Source organism: Mastigoproctus giganteus, chromosome 7, assembly GCF_048544385.1.
Source record: "Mastigoproctus giganteus isolate SK-2022 chromosome 7, ASM4854438v1, whole genome shotgun sequence".
In the NCBI taxonomy this organism is placed as follows: domain Eukaryota; kingdom Metazoa; phylum Arthropoda; class Arachnida; order Uropygi; family Thelyphonidae; genus Mastigoproctus; species Mastigoproctus giganteus.
Genome location: NC_143581.1, coordinates 112,156,328 through 112,171,919, shown reverse-complemented (window position 1 = coordinate 112,171,919; position 15,592 = coordinate 112,156,328). Strand labels below are relative to the sequence as shown.

Sequence of the window (15,592 nt, the reverse complement as noted above, 5' to 3'; positions counted from 1 at the left end):
GGGTTGTCAAGGACACTACTGACACTATGCTGCTGCAACAGGATTTGGAAAGGTTGAGCAGATGGGCTTCGAGGTGGCAAATGAAGTTTAACATTGACAAATGTAAAGTACTACATATGGGAAACAGCAACCCCAGAGCAACGTATCAACTCTGTGGTACTACACTGACAGTGGTAGAGAATGAAAGGGACCTGGGGGTGGTGGTGCAGGCAGATATGAAGTTCTCTGAGCAGTGCAGACGAGCTGCAAGAGTAGCTCATGGTGTATTGTCAATGATATATAGGAATTTTTCTAGCAGGGATAAGGAGGTGATTATTCCCTTGTATAAGGCAATGGTCAGGCCACACCTAGAGTACTGTATACAGGCCTGGAGGCTTCTGGATCAGCCAATGTATAATCTTGCTACCTCTACTCTGCCAGATAGTGACTGGAGGAAGCCAGAGTAGTGTATATGTGGGGAGCATTGTCGGGGCCATGTTATGTCAAGGATCTGGGTATATTCTTACCACGTGTACGCCATATCCAAAAATTTCATTACTTCATACAGAATGTCCCACCCACTTTTTCTTACCATTGAATACACCATGAATTGTCAAACTAATAGAGCAAGCTTATCTGCGAAAAGATCTAAACCTCCCAAGCACTTCCTAATTCATTTCACAAATATACGTGGTCTCAATTCTAATCTCAACGATGTCCATTTCCACTTGCAGTCTGCCAAACCCCATGTACTTTTTCTGACAGAATTTCAGTTATCGGTTGATTCAACTACTGCTCATCTCAGATGCCCAAATTATTCGCTGTATGATTCCTTTCGCCTCAAAGGTGGTACTTGTGCATATGTCCATTCTGATATTCCCTGTCAGAGACTTGGCAATTTGGAATCTCCTCTCTTTGATCTTCTCTGGCTTAAAATCTCTCTACCTCATTGTGTCAAATTCATCTATTGTCTCTACCGTTCTCCCAACTCCACTAATCACTTGGAGCTCTTTGACTTCCTTTCTTTGCAACTTGACTTTCTCCAGTCCAACTTTCCTAACAGTGAGGTAATTTTCCTTCGTGATTTTAATGTTCGCAACTCCAGCTGGCTTCCATTTTCTAGTCACACCGACCCAGCAGGTCGAGATGCTGAGGCTTTTGCAATTACTAATGACCTAGCACGATTGTTCATTTACCTACAAGAATACTGGACAATCCTAATCATACAGCCAATACGCATGATCTTTTTCTCACAAACAACCCTTCTAAGTACAAGGTTGAAGTGCGAGTTCCTTTAGGCACTTCAGATCACAACTTGGTGATTGTCTCTCTTCTCCAATGGAACCCTTATCTCATGGCTATTCCCAAACTCGTGTTGTTTGGCATTACAAGAATGCAAAATGGGATGACCTGCGATACTTCTTTTCTTCTTTTCCTTGGTCGGATTATTGTTTCAAAACTTCTGATGTCAACGTTTGCTCAGATCGTGTCAGCGAAATTATTCTTGCAGGAATTGAATCCTTTATCCCACACTCCACTTTAAACTCTTGTCCTTTATCTAAACCTTGGTTTTCCAATAAATGTGCTAAGGCTGTTCAAGAGAAGAATGTTGCATATCGTAATTGGCTTGTTTCTAATTCTTCAGTGTCATTTTCTGCCTACACCAAAGCTCGCAACAATTGTAAAGCAGTTATTAATCAGTCCAAACTAGAGTTTGAACAGGCTAAGAGTAGAAAACTTGCTTCCTGCTTAATGGTAGCCGAGCATTCTGGTTTCTTGCCAAAGCTATTGGCCGCAACTTTTGCCCATCTCTGCTCCCACCTCTGTCTAAACCAGATGGCTCTGTTGTCACTTCAGCCAAGGATAAAGCTGATCTGCTAGCATCCCATTTTTCTTGCAGCTCATGTATTAATGATCTTGGTAAAACATCTCCCACCATTCCCGGCGCCTCCGTAGCCAGGTGGGCAGGAGCAGCAGTGCGTAGCACACGCTTCTTGATTAGACTGGGGTTCGAGCCCGTGACCACCAAATACGGAGGATTCGGAAAGGTCAGGAAATGACCATCGCATATCCCCGGAGCAATATGGCCTTAGTTGCGAATGCTCCTAAACACCAAATAACAAACAAACCCACCATTCCCAACACACTCCATTCATTGCCTCCTGTGGTTTTCCATCAAAAGGATATCAGAAGGATTTTTAAGAATCTTGATGCTAAGAAAGCTCCAGGTCTCGATGGTATTTCTCCACTTGTTCTCAAAACCTGTGCTCCTGAACTTACTCCTATTTTCTGCCACCTTTTTTCACTTTTTTATTCCAAAGGTGTTTTTCCTTCTGATTGGAAATTTGCTCATATCCAGCCAGTTCCTAAAAAGGGTGACAAATCCCTCCCATCCAATTATCGTTCCATTGCAATTACTTCTACTCTTTCTGAAATAATGGAGAAATCAATTAACCGCCAACTCTTAAACTGCCTAGATCATCTGATCAACGATCACCAGTATGGATTCCGTCAGTGTCGATCCACTGGTGATATTCTGGCTTATGTTACCCATTTATGGACTAATTCAATGGAAAGGTTCGGTGAAACACAAGTAGTTGCTCTTGACATCTCAAAGGCTTTTGATCGTGTTTGGCATAAAGGTCTTCTAAATAAGCTTCCATCTTATGGTTTCCCAACTGTTCTTAGTAATTATTTATCCAGTTTTCTCTCTGATCGCTCACTGAGGGTGATGGTAGATGGCTCTCTGTCTTCTAACTTCTCCACTAATGCCGGTGTCCCCCAAGGCTCAGTTCTTTTTCCCACTCTTTTCCTCTTGTATATTAATGACCTTCTTCCATTGACTGGAAATCCTATCCATAGTTTTGCCGATGATAGCACATTGCATTCCACTTTCCATTTTGAGAAACCTCGTCCTGCTCAATCAGCCTCAACTTCTCGAAAATCTGCTACCAATTCCTTAAATGCCGATCTTCAGGTAATTCTCCAGTGGGGCAAAGACAACTTAGTTGATTTCAACCCTTCTAAAACTCAGTCTTGTCTTATATCTCGCAAAAAGGATTCTTCTGCTCCTATGCTTATCTTTAGTGACACTCCGATTTCTAGGCAAAATGATATCTCTCTTTTGGGGATTACCGACTTCTAATCTCTCTTGGCACAAGCACATTACAAATATTGCTTCCTCTGCATCTAAAAAAATTGGTTTTCTCTTTCGCTCTCGCCGTTACTTTTCTTCCAAACAGCTGCTCACTCTGTATAAATCGCAAATCCGCCCTGCCATGGAATACTGTTCCCACATCTGGGGTGGTGCCCCCAAAACCTCTCTCAGGCTTCTTTATTCCATTCAGAAGAGGGCAGTTAGGTTAATTAATGATTCATCTCTAACAGAGTCTCTCCACTCGCTTTTTCATAGACGCACTGTTTCTGCTGAATGCCTCTTCTACAGATACTTCCATGGGCACTGTTCTTCTGAATTGGCTTCTATAATTCCCGCTCTCTCTTGCAAAACAGTCCGAACATGTGCCGCCACCAGCCAACATCCATTTACTGCCCAACTTCAAACTCACAGAACCAACTTTTCATCTTCCTCATTTATTCATTCAACTACCGTTTTCTGGAACAATCTTCCTTCATACGTATGTCCTGAAAATTACAATCTACAGAAGTTCAAGTCCAATGTCAACAAATATCTTCTTTCGTCTTCTCAACCTTCAACCCAAACACGGTACTAAGTACTATAGGTTCTAATACCTCTCGTGTTTGGGGTTCACATAAAAAAAAAAAAAAAAACATGGTATAGCCGTACAAGTTTCCCCTACATGTAGCTTTAAATAACTTCCAATGGAACATGATCTGATCCTTGAATTGGATTGTTTTTCTAATTGAATCTGGCTTTAACTTTTTTTCCTAGTAGAACTGAATATGATGTTGCACGCTTCATCTAACATCATTGATGTTAGATGAAGTGTGGGAATTGAAGCACCCCAATTGATGTTTTTAATGATTGAATCATGGTGCTGAGTTTAACATCTGAAAAACTAATTAGATTAACAAAATATGTGGTGTTACTAATAATATTACTGTTATATGCATTATTGATTAAAATGGCTGCAATCTGCATTTGCAAGTGTATGTAATCCAATGTCTAATAAGTATCCAATAAACCTTTACCTATTATGCTAGGTTTCGGCACTAGAATCAGTCATAGTAACAGCGGTGGGTGATTTTTGATTCAGATAAGCGTATCTAGTGAGATGCATTCCTTATTTCTTAATAAACCCAGCTTGAAGAGCTAGATTAATTAAAAAAAAAAAAAAAAAAAAAACTCTAAGCCGAAATAAAATTTAGCTCTCAAACAAATAAAAGATACCACAAAAACTTGGCAACTTACCGGAGCTGAAAAAGACTATATGAATGATACTTAATCAGTCTTAATATATGTACCTCGTGAGCTACTTGACAAGTTTACTAGTTTATATCTGAGTACTTGAGTTTGAAGAATTTCTTTTTTCTGAAATGAATATGAAGTGCATCGCAATAATGATGCACTTGTATTAATCAAGCCAAATTGTGCAATCAATTAAACACTTATTCTGCATCAGCCAAAAATAATAAAGACCCTCAATAGAATTTGCCCATTTCTAAAAAGCAAGAATACAGTTCTGCATTGCACCTTGTCAGATTCTACCTCAACTACCCTAGGAGGCAACTTATTTCAGTGATCAACAAAATGTTCTCCTAAGGCAAATCTCATGAGATCTAATCTTCTGTTGCTTCCCATAATTTTATATATGTGTCCATCAGCCAACTGGCGCCTCCGTAGCCAGCTGGGCAGGAGCAGCAGTGTGTATCACACGCTTCTTCATTAGACCGGGGTTCGAGCCCGTGACCACCAAATACGGAAGATGTGGAAAGGTCAGGGAATGACCACCGCATATCCCCGGAGCAATACGGCCTTAGTTGCTAATGCTCCTAAAAACCAAATAATAACAATAACAATCTGCCACCTTTGAAAATATATCCTTCATTCATTCAATTTTTATTTTCCTTTAAGAGATCTAACTACCTCCATCAGGTTATCCCCTAAGATGTCTGGCATCCTGTCCCTGCACTCCACTTTGTTAGAAGTTCTGTATTCTTTTTTTTTATGTGAGACTCCATTTGAAATACAATATTTCAAATGAGATCTTACCATTATTTTATAAAGAGGAATAATAATAACCTTGTCTCTCTGCTGGCAAAGGTTCTGTTAATGTAGTTGATAGTACACTATGGGTTATCCTGGCTGCTTACTTTCACCACAAGGAAAGCAGTGCCGCTGCTTTCACTGCAATTACTTTAGTTGCCATCTTGCAGACCACATGTGTAACTAAGTCATTCTGAAGTGGCATAACCTGGTCCTAACATTTAATTTTATTTAAATGGCCCATTAGTAATGAAAAAAATAAAAATAAAAGTGAAAAATGAATTTCCCCAATGATTCCTGCTATTTAGGCAATTACCTACTGAAGTAGTGAGCCTGAGTCACATTGCTTATTACTTGAAAGGAATAAGAAAATCTAGGTCACATTTCAAAACAAATAAAGAAAGAACAGTGGATGTTAGTTACTGGTGGATATTAATATATAAATTTTAGACTAATTAAAATGTTGATCATACTATACTATATATATATATATATATATACACAGGGTTATTCAAAATGAAGTACGGGGTTTCAAACAATTTCTGTACACATGTGAGCAGACATAGGAAGAAAGAAATATTTCCAGAATGCAAGTATAGTAATGAAGTTTTTTTACATACCTCATAAATGTTCAATATGAGAGCCTTTAGTGAAATTGCCCAAAATCACATATTCTGCTTATTCACTTTCCCCGGCAAATGGAAGGTCGATTCATCAGAAAAAATTGCTGTCAGCAAAGTGGCATTGCACAATGGTAACAGATTTACTTACATAAAACTCTAAGACAGTAAAAGCTTTCTCATTACATTCCGAAGCCATGTCGCAACAGAGCAGAAATGGCGTCACAGGCAAACGAACGACTGCACTGTGGTATGCGTCCAACCGCCATCTGGTGGTTAGCCGTGCAGCATACTGAACATTGTGAGCATGGGAACGAAACTTGAGATATTATGGGTTCTTTCGAGATGGCTACAAACGATTATGACACAGGCACTTTCCCAAAAACAAATTCTGAAATCCCGGACTTCATTTTGAATAACCCTGTATAGTGTAGTACATATACTATAAAGTATAGTATATAGTATTTTTTATTTTTTTTTTTATGTAAACCCCAAACACGAGAGGTATTAGAACCTATAGTACTTAGTACTGTGCTTAGGTTGGAGATTGAGAAGATGAAAGAAGATATTTGTTTACATTGGACTTGAACTTCTGTAGACTGTAATTTTCAGGAAATACGTATGAAGGAAGGTTGTTCCAGAAAACGGCAGTTGAATGAATAAATGAGGAAGATGAAAAGTTGGTTCTGTGGGTTTGAAGTTGGACAGTAAATGGATGTTGGCTGGTGGCGGCACGTGTTCGGACTGTTTTGAAAGAGAGAGCGGGAATTATAGAAGCCAATTCAGAAGAACAGTGCCCATGGAAGTATCTGTAGAAGAAGCATGCAGCAGAAACAGTACGTCTATGAGAAAGCGAGTGGAGAGACTCTGTTAGAGATGAATCTTTAATTAACCTAACTGCCCTCTTCTGAATGGAATCAAGAAGCCTGAGAGAGGTTTTGGGGGCACCACCCCAGATGTGGTAACAGTATTCCATGGCAGGGCGGATTTGCGATTTATACAGAGTGAGCAGCTGTTTGGAAGAAAAGTAACGGCGAGAGCGAAAGAGAAAACCAATTTTTTTAGATGCAGAGGAAGCAATATTTGTAATGTGCTTGTGCCAAGAGAGATTAGAAGTCGGTAATCCCCAAAAGAGAGATATCATTTTGCCTAGAAATCGGAGTGTCACTAAAGATAAGCATAGGAGCAGAAGAATCCTTTTTGCGAGATATAAGACAAGACTGAGTTTTAGAAGGGTTGAAATCAACTAAGTTGTCTTTGCCCCACTGGAGAATTACCTGAAGATCGGCATTTAAGGAATTGGTAGCAGATTTTCGAGAAGTTGAAGCTGATTGAGCAGGACGAGGTTTCTCAAAATGGAAAGTGGAATGCAATGTGCTATCATCGGCAAAACTATGGATAGGATTTCCAGTCAATGGAAGAAGGTCATTAATATACAAGAGGAAAAGAGTGGGAAAAAGAACTGAGCCTTGGGGGACACCGGCATTAGTGGAGAAGTTAGAAGACAGAGAGCCATCTACCATCACCCTCAGTGAGCGATCAGAGAGAAAACTGGATAAATAATTACTAAGAACAGTTGGGAAACCATAAGATGGAAGCTTATTTAGAAGACCTTTATGCCAAACATGATCAAAAGCCTTTGAGATGTCAAGAGCAACTACTTGTGTTTCACCGAACCTTTCCATTGAATTAGTCCATAAATGGGTAACATAAGCCAGAATATCACCAGTGGATCGACACTGACGGAATCCATACTGGTGATCGTTGATCAGATGATCTAGGCAGTTTAAGAGTTGGCGGTTAATTGATTTCTCCATTATTTCAGAAAGAGTAGAAGTAATTGCAATGGAACGATAATTGGATGGGAGGGATTTGTCACCCTTTTTAGGAACTGGCTGGATATGAGCAAATTTCCAATCAGAAGGAAAAACACCTTTGGAATAAAAAAGTGAAAAAAGGTGGCAGAAAATAGGAGTAAGTTCAGGAGCACAGGTTTTGAGAACAAGTGGAGAAATACCATCGAGACCTGGAGCTTTCTTAGCATCAAGATTCTTAAAAATCCTTCTGACATCCTTTTGATGGAAGACCACAGGAGGCATTGAATGGAGCGTGTTGGGAATGATGAGAGGTGTTTTACAAAGATCATTAATACATGAGTTGGAAGAAAAATGGGATGCTAGCAGGTCAGCTTTATCCTTGGCTAAAGTGACAACAGAACCATCTGGTTTGGACAGAGGTTGGAGCAGAGATGGGCAAAAGTTGTGGCCAATAGCTTTGGCAAGAGTCCAGAATGCTCGGCTACCATTAGGGCAAGAAGCAAGTTTTCTACTCTTAGCCTGTTCAAACTCTAGTTTGGGCTGATTAATAACTGCTTTACAACTGCTTTGGTGTAGGCAGAAAATGAAACTGGAGAATTAGAAACAAGCCAATTACGATATGCAACATTCTTCTCTTGAACAGCCTTAGCACATTTATTGGTAAACCAAGGTTTATTTAAAGGACGAGATTTTAAAGTGGTGTGTGGGATAAAGGGTTCCATTCCTGCAAGAATAATTTCACTGACACGATCTGAGCAAACGTTGACATCAGAAGTTTTGAAACAGTAAGCCTACCAAGGAAAAGAAGAAAAGAAGTCTCGCAGGTCATCCCATTTCATTCTTGTAATGCCAAACAACACGAGGTTGGGAATAGCCATGAGATAAAGGTTCCATTGGAGAAGAGACAATCACCAAGTTGTGATCTGAAGTGCCTAAAGGACCTCTCACTTCGACTGTGTACTTAGAAGGGTTGTTTGTGAGAAAAAGATCAAGCGTATTGACTGTATGATTAGGATTGACCGGTATTCTTGTAGGTAAGTGAACAATCTGTGCTAGGTCATTAGTAATTGCAAAAGCCTCAGCATCTCGACCTGCTGGGTCGGTGTGACTAGAAAAAGGAAGCCAGCTGGAGTTGTGAACATTAAAATCACCAAGGAAAATTACCTCACTGTTGGGAAAGTTGGACTGGAGAAAGTCAAGTTGCAAAGAGAATGGTAGAAACAACAGATGAATTTGACGCAATGAGGTAGAGAGATTTTAAGCCAGAGAAGATCAAAGAGAGGAGATTCCAAATTGCCAAGTCTCTGACAGGGAATATCAGAATGGACATATGCACAAGTACCACCTTTGAGGCGAAAGGAATCATACAGCGAATAATTTGGGCATCTGAGATGAGCAGTAGTTGAATCAACCGATAACTGAAATTCTGTCAGAAAAAGTACATGGGGTTTGGCAGACTGCAAGTGGAAATGGACATTGTTGAGATTAGAATTGAGACCACGTATATTTGTGAAATGAATTAGGAAGTGCTTGGGAGGTTTAGATCTTTTCGCAGATAAGCTTGCTCTATTAGTTTGACAATTCATGGTGTATTCAATGGTAAGAAAAAGTGGGTGGGACATGCTGTATGAAGTAATGAAATTTTTGGATACGGCGTACACGTGGTAAGAATATACCCAGATCCTTGACATAACATGGCCCCGACAATGCTCCCCGCATATACACTACTCTGACTCCCTCCAGTCACTATCTGGCAGAGTAGAGGTAGCAAGATTATACACTGGCTGATCCAGAAGCCTCGTAGAGAGTTACCAATAGGTTCGGTCCGGTGTACTAACTAGCGGCCGGCCTGTGAACAGCATTTTAGAACTGTACCCCCGAAATGTAAGGAATATTGGATCTCACCACGATGTTCATCCTAACCTCAATAGTCATCAATCATACTGCATGATGGAAGAGATAGGGAAGGGTTGACCAGAACTTAGCTCTAGAGACTAAACATGGGTTTCACCACTTCAAGCCTCCAATAAGCAAAGTGGTGGTATTGCACCGGTTGATGAGTGTCACCTACAACCTAGTACTGCCCGGTAACCTAGAGAGAGAGGCAGCATTCCTCCATGTGATGTGGGTGCCACACCTCGACCCCTGCTTACGTTGGTTCACACCTGTGTGGTCACCCACCATGTACTTGTGCATGGAGGTTATACCCAGGATTACTAACAGTACCACCCTCGCGAAGGTGCAAGCAGAGGATTTGGCTCTCACAGACCGTCCGGACTTCGCCGAAATTGGATCCACTTGACTTGAATGTCACCCGAATATCAGTTCCATCAGCGTTTTAGACTCCCTGGTAGCAAGTACAGCTTGTCTGGCATATCTGAGAGAATGTCTGTGACCACCTGAAGTATAGTTTATAGTATAGTATAGTAGAGCAACCTAACATAACCTAACCTAAAAACATTTTTTTTACCCTAATGTATTTAGCTTGAAGAGTTAAAGAGATATGTGGCTGAGTGTACGTCACTTGTTTTTCCTGCTGGGGATGCCTCTGTGGAAATACATAATAAAGGTAGGCTTTTTTTTTTCCTCCCTTCCTCTATATATATATATATACAGTAAACCCCCGCTATTCGCGGTATCTGTATTCGCGGTTTCTCGTATTCGCGATCGCCGATTTAATATAAAATGAAACTTAAAAAAATGTGAATTTTAAAACGCCGTGAATATTTTCGGCTATAAAAAACATGGGCGTGGCTAAAATTATATTTCCCGGTCAAAACAGCGCTCAGTGGGTGGGGGAGAGGGGTGAAAAAATCGGGAGCGTAGATGTTTCTCGCTAATCCTTGTTCAGTATGTGTTAGTCATGGAAGGTTTCGTCGTTTGATTTTAATTTATATGTTTATAAATTGAATAAATTTATCAATTTATAAATTGATATGCTTACAAAAATGATAACTCTACCGTTTTGCAGTGTAAAAATATGGCCCTACAAAAATATGGCTATGAATAAAAAGAGAAATGTGAAAATATCAAAGAAGGTGATGACACTAGCGAATAAAATTGAGTTATTAGACGAAATTTCTAATAGTGAAAGTGTCTCCTCAGTGGCAAAACATTATAAAATCAATGAGTCAACAGTACGATCAATCAAGAAATCGGAAGAAAAAATCTGCCATAGTGTCCGTGAAACCGCGCTAATTGCTTCAAAAATTTGCTCTGTAACTCGTGATGTTAAATTGAAAAAAATGGAAAAGCTTTAAATCTGTGGATAAAAGACCGAATTCAAAATAAAATTCCGTTAAGTTCACTCATCATTCGTGAAAAGGCAAAACTTCTTTATCAACACTTAAGCGAAACTGGTGATAGCACTGGCGGGATAAGTTTTTTTTTTTTTGCTAGCAAAGGCGCTGATTTGAAAGATTTGTTTGAAATTTCTAATAAATATTACATTTAATATTAAATTGTTTCTTATTTTCATTTCGATGCCATATGCTTGCATTTCACTATGTACTGTTATGTACAGTAATATTATGAAGGTACATATAATACATACATAGACAAAATTTTAGACTAGTTTTTCTTATATATTTCATACTTTGGAACGGAACCCCTTTATTACTATGGGAGCCAAAACTCAGTATTCGCGTTTTCGGTATTCGCGACATTTCTCAGGAACGTAACCCCCGCGAATAGCGAGGGTTTACTGTACACAAGAGTGTATCAAAGAGTAATGAGTTTTGATTTGTGTTTTAATAATAGGAACAGATATTTTATTGAAACTGAAATGAGCACTTTTTGTGAACTTTATTTTTTAATGTTACATAACTACTCCTTGCCACAATCACCTCGGTAGTCCTCACACACACTTCTGCCAATTTTCAGGTGGTTTCACGAATCTGCAGGTCTTATTGGTGGGACCACCAACGTGGCATGTAGATTCATGCATTTTCACTGCTGTCTTGATTTTCTGACAAGATGTCCTCTCAGATGTTCCTTCAGTTTTTGAAAGAAAGGGAAGTCAGACGAAGGTGCTTTAAATAACACCTCTGGACAAGAGCAGCAGCTCGCCCACTACATGCAATGAGTGGGGATAGAAGCTATCTGAACACTCACTGTCCTGACAGCTTAGTGATATATAATTATATATAATTACTAATAATTATATATATAAATACTAATAATTATATATCATTAATATATAATTAGTGATATATTATATCATTAGAGCACTGTGATGCAGAAAGCCAGCAGGGAAACTATTGCATTATATATCCCTAGAACAATCACCATGGCAAGAAAACTACAACAACCGGCCCCGAGTTCCTGGCGTCCCTTTTATGGGACGGGGTGTGCTAAGAATCCCTGAGCACAGAACGGTGAATCTTTTGCAAATTGGAACATAGAACGTCAGAATGCTATTTGCTTCAGGAATATTTAAGAATGTGATCCACGAGATGAAAAGACAATGTACAGGTGATGGGGGCTGTGTGCAACTAGATGGCCTAGTACAGGCACATGATGTGTTTCCGAAGACACAACCTTGTACTACTCTGGAAATGACAACAACATACTTGGTAACTAGGGGATCCTAGTTACCAAGGATGTCTCCAGAAGCGTTCTTGGCTTTGTGCCACACTCCGAGTGAATAATGTTACTACAGCCCAAATGTTAAATTTAATTTAAATGTTAACGTAATTCGAGTATATGCTCCGACAGCTGATAATGAAGATGTGGAAATTGAAAGAAATAGCCGAACTAACAAAGAAACAAGACTTAAATATTGTTATGAGAGATCTGAATGCTAAGGTTGGAAAAGGCAGATCTGGTGAAACCGTAGGGGAATTTGGTCTTGGAGTAAGGAATGAAAGAGGAGATATACAATTTTGCCAAGACATGGAACTTGATGATTTCTAATACCTGGTTTCAACTCCCCAAGAGAATGCTCTGTACATGGAAATCACCCCTAGACAGCACACAAAATGTGGTCAGAAACCAAATTGACTATATCATGATCGATCAGCATTTCCAGAGCAGTATTAAAAGCACCAAGACATACCCCAGTGCATATATTGATTCAGATCACAATCCAGTCATAACTGAGATTGAAGGCTACTTCAGTACGATCAAAGGAGAATGCAACCAATGAAGAAAGTTGACTTAGAGAAGTTAAAAAATCCAGAAATGTGTCAGTTAATGAAGATATGCCTTAACGAAAGAATGCAACACACCCATAGGCAAGAGGAGAGGGGAGTGGAAGATCTTTGGAAGAGTTTTAAATATGTTCCGACTAAAACGAGCTCAGAAGTTTTAGGTTACGGTAAATGTCTGAAGGACTGGATGACAGATGAAATTTTGACACTCAAAGAGAAGTGCAGAGCATTTAAGAACTGCAATGCACTAAAGTACAAGGAAGTGAATACACTCATTAAGAACAAAATTAAAGGAGCTAAAGTGAGCTGGATCACAGAAAAATGCAGAGTAAGAGAAGCTCTGCAAGAAAAACATGATAATTTCAATCATCACAAAAAGATTAAACAGATTAGCATTAGTAGAGGCATATGATGCTTTGTTAGTTTGTTATTTGGTTTTTAGGAGCATTAGCAACAAAGGCCATATTGCTCCGGGATATGCGATGGTCACTCCCTGACCTTTCCGCATTCCCCGTATTTGGTGGTAATGGGCTCGAACCGCGGTCTAATCAAGAAGCGTGTGCTATGCACTGCTGCTCCTTCCCACCTGGCTACGGAGGCGCCGCATATGATGCAAGAAAGCAATCTTATGCAGCATCAGCCAAAAAAAAAAAAAAAAAACCCTTGCACTTCACCCTCTGTTCGTTCGAAATACCTGTCCAGCTTATCCTTAAATTTATTTAGGCTATCAACTTCCACAACAAGGGATGGAAGTCTGTTCCACCAACCAACTACCCGCTGGCTAAAGGCAAATTTCCGCACATCTATCCTACATCTGTCTTTCCTCAATTTGAATTTATGCCCTCTCAGGTGATTATTCTGAGCAAGAGGCAGTATCCCATCAGCATTGAGCATGCTTAAACCATTCAAGGCTTTGTACACCTCTATCAGATCACCTTGCCGGTGCCTAGTCTCCAGACACTGTAATTTGCAAAACTTAAGCCTTTCTTCGTAAGAGCAACCCTTTGTTCCGTTTACTAACCTTGTTGCCCTTCTCTGTACTCGTTCCAGCAGCTCTACATCCTTCTTGAAATGAGGCCTCCAGACCTGTATACATTACTCAAGGTGTGGCCTGACAGTGTGTTCAGGTGTTCAAGGTGTGTTCCCTTATACAAGGGAATAATCACCTCCTATCCCTGCTAGAAAAATTCCTGTATATCATTGACAATACACCATGAGCTACTCTTGCAGCCTGTCTGCACTGCTCAGAGAACTTCATATCTGCCTGCACAATTACTCTCAGGTCCTTTTCATTCTCTACCACTGTCAGTGTAGTACCACAGAGTTGACACATTGCTCTGGGGTTGCTGTTTCCCATATGTAGTACTTTACATTTGTCAATGTTAACCTTCATTTGCCACCTCTCAATTGCCCATCTGCTCAACATTTCCAGATCCTGTTGCAGCAGCATAGGGTCAGTAGTGTCCTTAACTACCCTGCCAACTTTTGTATCGTCTGCAAACTTGAACATTAAGCTTGATATACCATCATCAGTATTATTTATAAATACAGAAAACAATAATGGACCCAACACTGAACCATGAGGGACTCCACTAATAACATTAGTCCATGATGAGCAGTGTCCATTGATTACCACTCTCTGTCTTCTCCCCCTCAACCACCCCTTTATCCATAGCAGCAATTTGCCTGTAATGCCACACTGCTCCAATTTGTGCATCAATCTTCCATGTGTAACAGTATCAAAAGCCTTTCTAAGATCCAAGTATATAATATCAAAGTTATTCTCTACATCCAGTTCTTTTTGTGACTGCATCATAGTATCCAATCAGATTGGTCAGTCAAGACTTTCCCTTAAGAAAACCATGCTGTGTCCGAGCTATAACTGAAGTCTTGTCGAGATGATCCTGTAGTGCTTCTTTAACCAGTGTCTCCATTAATTTTCCTGGACCAGAAGTTAACCTCACAGGTCTATAATTACTTGTGTCGGCCTTTGATCCTCCTTTGTGAATTGGGGTCACATTTGCACATCTCCAGTCTATGGGTACCTCACCTGAGTCCAAGGAAGCTCTCATAATTATGGCTAAGGGTTTGCTTACTTCCTCTTTTGCTTCCTTTAATATAACTGGATAGATCCAATCCACCTAGGTGGCTTTCTTTTGTTTGTCTTCAACAATTTCTCCTCCACTTTACTCTCAGTTATTACAAGATTATCTAGCTTACTGCCAGAGTTGAATACACTTCGGTCATTCCGCCTCGCTGAATAACTCCTAATGTGTGAATGTCGATGCAAAATATTCATTTAGTTTGTTAGCTACCTGAGCGGGATCATCAACAGTTGAACCATCGATATCAAGTGGACCAATCTGATTCAACCCCTTCCTTCTAGAGTTTACATAAGTAAAGAAATCTTTGCTCTTTTTCTTTGCATCTTTGCCAAAGATTTCTCATTATCTGCCTTTGCCTGCCTAACCTCCTTTGTGACTTGGTTATAGACTACCTTATAACCATCATAGGCTTCTGCATCACGTGTTAATTTATATTTGATAATTGAGAGCTATTAAGTGCTCGATAATTCTTATATTATATTATATTATAAATCAACAGGGATTACCTTTATTTTAGATTATTTTAGTTAATTTATATGTATCCCATGCATATTTTTTCTCTGCCATGTGTCTCATTAGTTTATCTGACATCCATTTAGGCCTAAACCTTGACCAGTATTTCTTAGTTGGTATGTAAAGCCTAGTAGCTTCCAAGACAAGTTCTTTGAATGCTTCCCATTTTGAATTTGCTGTTGGTAACATCATCAGTTGGTCCCACTGTATAGAATTTAAATAC

General features: G+C 39.7%; 1 protein-coding gene across 1 annotated transcript in view; it reads left to right on the top strand.

The window, feature by feature from the left end:
- Nucleotides 1–12,515, top strand: part of LOC150083151 (uncharacterized) — an 83,228-nt gene extending 70,713 nt beyond the window's left edge. The window contains exons 3-5 of the mRNA XM_090378408.1: nucleotides 10,086–10,170; nucleotides 12,030–12,175; nucleotides 12,318–12,515. Of these exons, the coding sequence (XP_090234534.1) occupies nucleotides 10,086–10,170; nucleotides 12,030–12,175; nucleotides 12,318–12,515 (429 nt within the window). The remainder of the gene's footprint in view (nucleotides 1–10,085; nucleotides 10,171–12,029; nucleotides 12,176–12,317) is intronic.
- Nucleotides 12,516–15,592: the final 3,077 nt, after the last annotated feature.